The sequence below is a fragment of the Lynx canadensis genome, chromosome D3, assembly GCF_007474595.2.
Source record: "Lynx canadensis isolate LIC74 chromosome D3, mLynCan4.pri.v2, whole genome shotgun sequence".
Classification (NCBI taxonomy): Eukaryota; Metazoa; Chordata; class Mammalia; order Carnivora; family Felidae; genus Lynx; species Lynx canadensis.
Window position 1 is genome coordinate 28,079,330 of NC_044314.2, and position 9,817 is coordinate 28,089,146.

The 9,817-nt window shown below is 39.5% G+C and overlaps 1 protein-coding gene across 1 annotated transcript; it reads left to right on the plus strand.

Annotated features, from left to right (window-relative positions):
• ATP5F1A (ATP synthase F1 subunit alpha) lies at nucleotides 1-9,378 on the plus strand. Its single transcript, XM_030336339.2, has 12 exons — nucleotides 1-109; nucleotides 1,748-1,826; nucleotides 3,163-3,332; nucleotides 4,984-5,157; nucleotides 5,245-5,411; nucleotides 5,598-5,746; nucleotides 6,202-6,353; nucleotides 6,458-6,682; nucleotides 7,429-7,536; nucleotides 7,655-7,799; nucleotides 8,864-9,014; nucleotides 9,152-9,378. Exons 1-12 carry the CDS (start codon nucleotides 50-52, stop codon nucleotides 9,231-9,233), a joined length of 1,662 nt encoding a protein of 553 aa, XP_030192199.1. The 5' UTR covers nucleotides 1-49; the 3' UTR covers nucleotides 9,234-9,378.
• Nucleotides 9,379-9,817: the final 439 nt, after the last annotated feature.

A 9,817-nucleotide genomic window follows, 5' to 3' on the forward strand; every position in this document is an offset into this window, starting at 1 on the left:
GTCCGGAGGCTGCGGCTGCAGAGGAACCACCCTAAATAGAGCTACAAAGATGCTGTCCGTGCGCGTCGCCGCGGCCGTGGCCCGCGCCCTGCCTAGGCGGGCCGGGCTGGTGAGTGCGGGCAACCGGCGGGAGGGAGGTGGCCCGGCAGGTGGCTGGTGGTGTGCTGACTCGAGAGCTCTTTCTGCAAGGAGGGTGAGGGGCTGGCGGGCGCCGCCATCTTGCACTGTTGGCTGCTCGGGCTGGGCAGGGAGGAGGCACAAGGGCCTGTTGCTAGCCATCCGTGCGGGACGGTGCAGAGCGGTGCAGGGGAGGTGCTGACCTCGATGCTGTCCAGAGATAGGGTCTCGGGGAGGGTTCCCGACTTCAGCTGAGTACTGCCCGAGAGGGGCCTTGGGTGAAGGTCAGTGTTGGAGCTCTAGCTCCGATGCCTGCTCTGAAACGGCGAGGCTTGTCCCCGCTGATTCTTCGGGACTGTGCCACTGAAGGTCAGAGCACTGTTGCTATGTCTCGTTGAAGCGGTTTAAGGAAGCCTGACATTGTATGAAGGTCAGCGGGCCCCGGCATTTCACCTCTGCCCGGAGGTCGGTTCAGGGGAAAGCAATAAATGAAGGTGCCTTTCTGAATACTTCAATAGGCGATCTCTTAGTGCTGAATATTGAAACAGTAGCGAAACACAGCGCAAATGTGCATTTCATGTGGCAGATACCGTGACAGCAGTGATAGCAGCGAATCCTAAATTGCCTCAGGTAGAAAGACTGCTTTGTGTTGTGGTACTTTGACATGTTTTAAGATTTCGTCCTTGAGGAATCGTTAGACAGTGATTGAGAACTCAAGTAAGATAGAACATAGGTTAGAAAATGCCTGTGAAGGTCAATGCCCTCCCTTCATTACTTATCGCCCTTGAAGTTAAGGCTTGCATTTACTTATTTTTTCCATGTTAAACATAATCTCAGTTTCAAAGGTGAAAGAAACATATTTTGTTGTCATAATGGAACTGGCATCAAAGAGCATTTTTAACGGATTTCATCTGGTCCTAGAGAAAGTAGTAGATTTAGAATTGCCAGTGACCAAAATTAGGGCATTACAACTTGAAGGAGAAGGAGGGGGTCCAGATTGCCATAGGCTTTGTCAAAGGCAGGAAAAAAAGAGTAGACAGCCATACTTAGTTTCTAATCAAACTCTAACATTTACAACTCAATTTTTGTTTGTTGTTTTTTTTAAGTAAAATAGGATATGTTATTGATATTTGCCCCTTTTGGAAAGCAATTTATCTTACTGAGCATTTTCACAATTCAACTGAAATATATCTAAAGATGAAGTAATAGCAACTGGTGCCTTTAAAGGAAAAGATAATTTAGTAACTGTTGCTTTTAAAAATAGGCCGTTACTATTTTTTTAAAAGTAGGCTCCATGCCCAATTTGGGACTTGAATTCACGACCCTGAGATTAAGAATCACGTGCTCAACCGAGTCAGCCAGATGCCCCTAGACTGCATGACTGCATTTTTAAAATTTGCTTTTTATAGAGTACTTATAGCATTGCCAGGAGCTGCATAATAGATTTTCTCATATATTAAAAGCTACTTTGTTATATGATTAATAGTCTTCCAATTTTAAGCAAAATATTTTGATATAATTAATATTTTCACTGATAACGTGATCAGAGTAAGCCAACATTTGTTTAAGCTTGCCAGTTTTATAAAAGCTTTTTTTTTTAATCATATTTTTAAAAATGTTTATGTGTTAGGTCTCCAAAAATGCTTTGGGATCATCCTTCATTGCTGCAAGGAACCTCCATGCCTCTAACACACGTCTCCAGAAGACTGGTAAGTCAGTATTTCTAAGTGTACATACCCCACAGTTACTGTCTTGTCAATAAGTGAAAAAATAAGTTACATAGGCAACATAACTGTTGGGGTTTTTTATTTTCATCTGTTAATTTTTTCTTTCAAATTTAGTTACCACAAATCCCAGATTCTTAGCCCATAATGTGCCATTTAGCCCTATCTTGGTAGGTTTTCTTGTTCTAGTGAAATATTTTATCATGTTACTAGCTCTTTCCTTTTTTTTTTGTTTTCTTTTTTCATTTATTTAAAATATTTTAGAGCATGTGTAGGAGCAGGGGAGAGGGGCAGAGAGAGAGAGAATCTTAAGCAGTCCCCATACTCAGTGCGGAGCCTGCTGCGGTGCTCAGTCCCACAGCCCTGGGATCATGACTTCAGCTGAAAACAAGAGTCCCAATGCTCAACTGACTGAGCCACCCAGGCACCCCTACAACTTTTTTTTTCTCTGATACAATATCCCTTGGATGGAAACAGAAAGTACACATATCAGGTGCTAGGCATCCGTTCTGAACTATGAAAGATTTCTTTTTCTTCTCCAAAAAAAAATTAGAAAAAAGTAAGCAGTTTTTACCTTTGTTTTTTGACGGTGATAGCTGCTAATCTATATATGGCAATCTATAAATTTACACATTGCAAATAGGATACAGAAGTAGGGAGGTGAGCATAGGAAGATGCTGTAGGTTAGGGAATTCCTTTGGAGATGTGATTGGAGCTTTTGAACTAAAAATTAAGTAAGTGAATCCATAGGGGCACCTGGGTGGCTCAGTAGGTTAAACATTTGACTTTGGCTCAGGTCATGATCTCACAGTTCGTGAGTTCAACCACATGTTGGGCTCTGTGCTGACAGCTCAGAGCCTGGAACCTGCTTCAGATTCTGTGTTTCCCTCTCTCTGCCCCTCTCCAGCTTGCTCGCTCGCTCGCTCTCTCAAAAATAAATAAACATTTAAAAAAAAAAAAGTGAATCTGTAAATCTCCCACATGCTAAGATGAAGAATAGTATTTGCATGTTTTTAAAAAGAAAGATATTTATACTTTGTTAACAGTTGCTTTTAAAAAATAGATTGTATTTTTAAACTTCCTATAGAGTTTAGCCAAAAAGTCTGGTTTCAACATAGATACAGATTCTTAATCACTTGGATTTGTTTTTATAGTGATGGTAGGTACTAAGCTTTTTCGAATAGAGCCAAGTATATTATATTACATCTTAGAGTAATTTGGTTATTGTGATTACAAAACTATAGTTTTTACATTGTTGAGCAAGTGGGTTTTAAAATCTTGAGACCAGGCTATTTTTGCAATGGAATTTTCCTCTCAATAGGCACTGCCGAAGTGTCCTCTATCCTTGAAGAACGCATTCTTGGAGCTGATACCTCTGTTGACCTTGAGGAGACCGGGCGTGTCCTAAGCATTGGTGATGGTATTGCCCGTGTACATGGGCTGAGAAATGTTCAGGCAGAAGAAATGGTGGAGTTTTCTTCAGGTTTAAAGGTAAATTATAAAATGAGATTTTGGTGGTTTAGGATTGGTCTCTGAGTTATTCATTAGTAATTCAGAGATTGTGCTAGTGTTTTTTGTTTAACTTTGAATCTCAACTTGTTCACTGTTTTAGTGATTATCATAGGTTGTGAAAAGAATAAACTTAAGTGTTTTAGTTACCAAAGTTTTTACTCTAAGGATTGATGTATATATCAGTTGTAGCCACTAGTGCTAGAATATATATTGAGTAAATGTTCATCTGGATTCTAAGAATGGTATACTCTTTGCAGCCATTAACGTCATCTTATACAAAAGCATTAGATAACTTTAAATTCATTTCTGGTGGAAAGTTGAAAGTCATTGAGTTTGTATTTCTAGTAAGAGTAAATGTATTATTGTTGAGGTAGGGTAGTGTAGTTATCAGAAGCTCTCTGATAGAAATCTACTTTCCATTAGGTTGAACCTAGTTTTCTGAGGAAAGCAGAGTGTGATATGGGTGGACCAGGGGGAGTAGGATTACCCACACATGGGAGAAGACAGTCTTGGTCCTCTGGGTAGTGTCCAGTGTGGAAAAAGAGCCTTGATGTGGAAGAATAATTACAAAGCCAAAAGTTTTATCCAGGGTGTTAGACTTTGGCTAAAAATGTAATCTCCCATATCTTCAGTGTATGTGTATTAACATAGTTTTGAAAGTTGAGGTGAAATTAATGAACTCTGAGTTTCTGTTTAGCTTTTAAGATCTAAGAGTTTAGTAATGCCTAATAGAACTTTCTGCAATGATGGAAATACTGTGTCTTTGCTGTAAATGTAGTAACTGTTACATATGTGAGGCTGTCAAGAGTGTAAAATGTGGAGTTTCTTACAGAGAGAGTAGGTGATGTATAGGGATGTGTTAGAGAGAAAAGTAAGTTTCTCTGACTTTGTAAGATGGTGTTAATTCAAATTTTAAATAGCCACATGTGATTAGTGACTGCTGTATTGAACATCTTAAGATTTAGACTAAAGATTTTGTACATCCAGTGGTATTCCATGATATTCCTCTGTATTTGTTCCAAGTACTTCTACAAAGCTTTCATTACTGACCAGACTCTGTTCCTGGAATAACCTTTTTCCTTAGTAATGATCAGGGACCTAAAAATCTTACCATTTTGAAATAAGGTTATAATGAGGAGAGATGACCCATCATTGTTACATTATGGCATTTTGTTCTTGTTTGAGTAGCTTTTAATTTCACTGTCTACTAACCTGATGAGTTCTCAGTAGGTAATTCTTTAAATTGTGTATGGAACTTCTCACAGATAAAAAGATGTAAATTAACTGTGTCTTAAAATTTCGGGTTGATGATTTTATTTCATACTGATCACCCAGTTCAAAAGCCATAGACAAAAGAAATGCAGTGAAATAAGCTTAACCTGTTGAGGTTTTTTTTTTTTTTTGCTTCTTTTAGTTCTTTGAGGATGTGATAAAGGAGCATGTTGGGCTTATTGTAATGCAGTTTTGACCAAAGAAGGGTGTTGGAAAAATACTTGGGTAAACCAGATCTAAAGGACAAGACTTTTTTTTTTTTTTTTTTTTTTTTTACTAGGTATTTTCATAATATGTAGTGTTAATGTATGGGGAACACGTAAAGTTTTGTCGGTGTTTGATTGTGTGTTTTGTGTAGGGTATGTCTCTGAACTTGGAACCTGACAATGTTGGTGTTGTCGTGTTTGGCAATGATAAACTGATTAAAGAAGGAGATATTGTGAAGAGAACAGGAGCCATTGTGGATGTTCCAGTTGGTGAGGAGCTGTTGGGCCGTGTCGTAGATGCCCTTGGTAATGCCATTGATGGAAAGGTACGTTTAACATTTATTAGATGTGATTGTAGCCTCTAACAGACATCAAAACTGATTGTTCTGGGGACACTTTTTATTGTTTACCAGGGTCCAATTGGTTCCAAGACCCGTAGGCGAGTTGGCCTGAAAGCTCCTGGGATCATTCCTCGAATTTCTGTGCGTGAGCCAATGCAGACTGGCATTAAGGCTGTGGATAGCTTGGTGCCAATTGGTCGTGGTCAGCGTGAGCTGATTATCGGTGACCGTCAGACTGGGTAAAGCTTGTTAAAAGTTTTAACTAAAATATGCTTGTGGAAAGATTACTTTTCAGGCTTGGAATGGTAAATGCTTTGGATATAATAGGGAGAATGGAATGCGATGAGCATTAGCAGTAGTACTTTTAAGTTGAGAAAACTTTTGAAGTATTTACTAAGATTCATGTTTACTTTCTCTTTTTAAAGCAAAACCTCAATTGCTATTGACACAATCATTAACCAGAAACGTTTCAATGATGGAACTGATGAAAAGAAGAAGCTATACTGTATCTACGTTGCTATTGGTCAGAAGAGGTCCACTGTTGCCCAGTTGGTGAAGAGACTTACAGATGCAGGTATTAAAGAACTTTAGTCCTGGGGCCAGTCCAACTGGCTGGCTCAGTTAGTTGGTAGAGCATGTGACTGTTGATCTCAGGGTTGTGAGTTTGAGCCCCACGTTGGAGGTAGAGTTTGCTTATAAGAAAAGAAGTTCAATCTTATTATTGTTTGGTGGGAGTCCTATTGTTGCTAATCTTAGGATAGCTTCTACTGAATGAAGACTGGTTTTAATTACTCCCTAATGAATTGAAATTTCTCATGTAATTCAATAAGTAAAAACAAGTGAAAATAGTGTAAAACAATGATACATCTTAAGGTTTTTGTCAGTTTTTTTAAAGTAGGTGCCATTTAGAAGTTCTGGCTAATCTGACTTTGATAGATGACTTAGTGAAGCACTTAATTCTTATTATAGTAGTCTCTAAAATCAAAACGTTAATAATCTTGTAAAACTGAAAATTTATCTTCTTCCCAGATGCCATGAAGTACACCATCGTGGTTTCAGCTACTGCTTCTGATGCTGCTCCGCTTCAGTACCTGGCTCCTTATTCTGGCTGTTCCATGGGAGAGTATTTTCGGGATAATGGCAAACATGCTCTGATCATCTATGACGACTTATCCAAACAGGTCAGAGTATATATATTTTTAGAATCTGCGTGTTTGCACCACAATGGAAGGTGACAAATTTAGCTTTTAATAACTAAACTTCGTAACCCTTTTCTATACTCTAGGCTGTTGCTTATCGTCAGATGTCTCTGCTGCTCCGCCGACCCCCTGGTCGTGAGGCCTATCCTGGTGATGTGTTCTACCTACACTCTCGTCTGCTAGAAAGAGCGGCGAAAATGAACGATTCTTTTGGCGGTGGCTCCTTGACTGCTTTACCAGTCATAGAAACACAAGCTGGTGATGTGTCTGCTTACATTCCAACAAATGTCATTTCCATCACTGATGGACAGGTATTTTATGCTTAAAAGATGTAAAAGCTTTGGATGACTTCAAGGCATTGGTTGAGGCTGGTGTTTATGAACCGATCTGTTAAATGCCTTTTACTTTTTATTGTGGACAATTTCGAATATATAGAAAAGTAAGGAGAAGGGTATAATGAACCCCACATCTCTCTCACCCATTTCAATTCGTGGTATAGTGGACCTCATTTTTGCTTCTTTTATAGCCACTACTATTTTCCGTGTTAGGTAGTTTTGAAGCAAATCTCAGAGGTCCTATCACTTTATCTGCATATATTTTAATATAAATTCATCATGTTTTTTTTTTCATCTCACATCTTTTAATCTTACCAACAGAATATGTACTTTGATATGGGCTGTGAAAGATTGGAGGGACTCTTTACTATGAGAAGAAGACCGCATTCTTCTTTGGAGATGTTGGGTTTCAGTTTTTTTAAAAAAAAAATTTTTTTTTAAATGTTTTTATTTATTTTTGAGACAGAGACAGAGCATGAGCGGGGGAGGGTCAGAGAGAGAGGGAGACACAGAATCAGAAGCAGGCCCCAGGCTCTGAGCTGTTAGCATAGAGCCTGACGCGGGGCTCAAACTCATGGACTGTGAGATCATGACCTGAGCCGAAGTCGGACGCTCAACCGACTGAGCCACCCGGGTGCCCCGGGTTTCAGTTTTTTGACTTAACTTTGAAAATACTTGATTTCTTTAAGCTCATTATCATGTGTATTCTCTGTATGATGTAGATCTTCTTGGAAACAGAATTGTTCTACAAAGGTATCCGCCCTGCCATTAACGTTGGTTTGTCTGTGTCCCGTGTCGGATCTGCTGCTCAAACCAGGGCCATGAAGCAGGTAATTTGCATCAGTTTGTCAAGGAGATGGGGTGTCTTTAGTTTAAATATAAATTCATCGTGTTGGAAATGAAGTTAAGTATTTTGTATTTCATGACTTAACCATTTCTGTATTTCAGGTGGCAGGTACCATGAAGCTGGAATTGGCTCAGTATCGTGAGGTTGCTGCTTTTGCCCAGTTCGGTTCTGACCTTGACGCTGCCACGCAACAACTCTTGAGTCGTGGCGTGCGATTGACTGAGTTGCTGAAGCAAGGACAGTATTGTAAGTTGTTCTTTCATGTCATCAAGTTCCTACTGTGTGTTAGGGCCTGGGAATATCATACAGCTCCCTACGTAAGCTACGATACATACTGTTACCTTTCATTAAAGATGGAGTGTTTTGATTTTTTTTTTTTTTTCCCAACGTTTATTTATTTTTGGGACAGAGAGAGACAGAGCATGAACGGGGGAGGGGCAGAGAGAGAGGGAGACACAGAATCGGAAACAGGCTCCAGGCTCTGAGCCATCAGCCCAGAGCCCGATGCAGGGCTCGAACTCCCGGACCGCGAGATCGTGACCTGGCTGAAGTCGGACGCTTAACCGACTGCGCCACCCAGGCGCCCCTGAATTTTTTTTTTTTTAACGTTTATTTATTTTTGAGAAGAGGGAGACAGCATGAGCGGGGGAGGAGAGAGAAAGAGGGAGACACAGAATCTGAAACAGGCTCCAGGCTCTGAGCTGTCAGCACAGAGCCTGACGCGGGGCCCGAACTCGTGGACCGTGAGATCATGACCTGAGCTGAAGTCAGATGCTTAACTGACTGAGCCACCCAGGTGCCCCAAGATGGAGTGTTTTGAATGTGATCGATGCCTGTTGTACTTGTATTGCAGGTATTGTCATTATCTGAAGGAAAACTTACTAAAATATACTTACTACTTTTGAGAGTTAAAATCTATCAGATCCCTTCCTCTGCCCCTTTCCGTGTTGGCTTTGAGAGAATGGAATTGGGCAGATTTAAAAGAATGTTAGTATGTGTTTACCTTGCTATAAAATGTCAGCAACTTATTTATATCTCAAACAGTATAAATACTGCCAGATGATAAACCGTGCTTATGGAATATGCCCAAAGATAACACTTAAAGGCTTGCAAATATAAGGAAAAAAGTTTTTCCTGGGGACAGAAGTGGGAAAGAGTATTAATGTGGGGTTTCTCATAGAGAATGTGAGAGCAGGTGATATGGAGGAGACATGTTCATAATTGGAAGAAAAGGTAAGTTTCTCTGACTTTGTTAATATGGCATTTATTTATTTGAGCAACTCACTTGGCATTGTTTTGTTTGTTTGCAGCTCCCATGGCTATTGAAGAACAAGTGGCTGTTATTTATGCTGGTGTGAGAGGGTATCTTGATAAATTGGAGCCTAGCAAGATCACAAAGTTTGAGCATGCTTTCTTGGCTCATGTTATCAGCCAGCACCAAGCTCTGTTGGGCAACATCAGGTATGAACACAATCGGTAGCCTCTTTTTTATAATTTTTAAGATACAAAGTCTTGATAAAATTCTTTTGAGTTTTGTAGTTAGTCATTGAATTTTTGTTTAGGTCTGAACTGATGGACTGTTTTTCATTTCCGAATAGGACTGATGGAAAGATCTCAGAACAGTCAGATGCAAAGCTGAAAGAGATTGTGACAAATTTCTTGGCTGGATTTGAAGCTTAAACTCCCTGTGGATTCACATCAACTACCAGTTTGGTTTTGTCATTGTTTATTCTAGTAATCAGTTCCATTTGTAAAAGGATTACTGTCATACTCCAGATGTACAGAAATTACGTTAAAAATAAAGGTTCCGTATTGCTTGGTGGTTTTCTGTAGTTTGAACGATTCTTTTAAAAGAACTGAAATTAATTAGAGGTATTGGTAAGCATGCTTTAGCTAATTTACTTGAATGTTATTCAAATTAGCAGGCCTAGATTATTCAAGACTGATCTCTTTGCAAGATTCTAGAGTGCTTTGTGATTGATTAAAGAAGAATTCATAAACTAGGTAACTGGATATGTAGCAGAGTTCACATGTGGTAATGTTGAAGAGCCTCGCTGGCTTGTCTGCCAAGAAGACTGATCTATATAAAAATATACTGTAGGCAAGAAAAGAACAGGACAACTAAAATTCTCAAGGAAGTAAAACTGGTAAGTGAGGTCTGAAAGATTGGGACAAAGTGAGAAAGAACATATTAATGAATAGAATTAGGAACATTTGTTAATATCTTCTCATTGTTAATTTTCTTTAACATATCTTTTATAGGC

Bases quoted from the DNA above. Each gene is read 5' to 3' on its own strand.
- ATP5F1A (XM_030336339.2), top strand. From the start codon at position 50: ATGCTGTCCGTGCGCGTCGCCGCGGCCGTGGCCCGCGCCCTGCCTAGG. The intron at 1,827-3,162 runs GTAAGTCAGTAT...TCCTCTCAATAG, and splicing joins CACACGTCTCCAGAAGACTG to GCACTGCCGAAGTGTCCTCT. The intron at 6,683-7,428 runs GTATTTTATGCT...TGTATGATGTAG, and splicing joins TTTCCATCACTGATGGACAG to ATCTTCTTGGAAACAGAATT.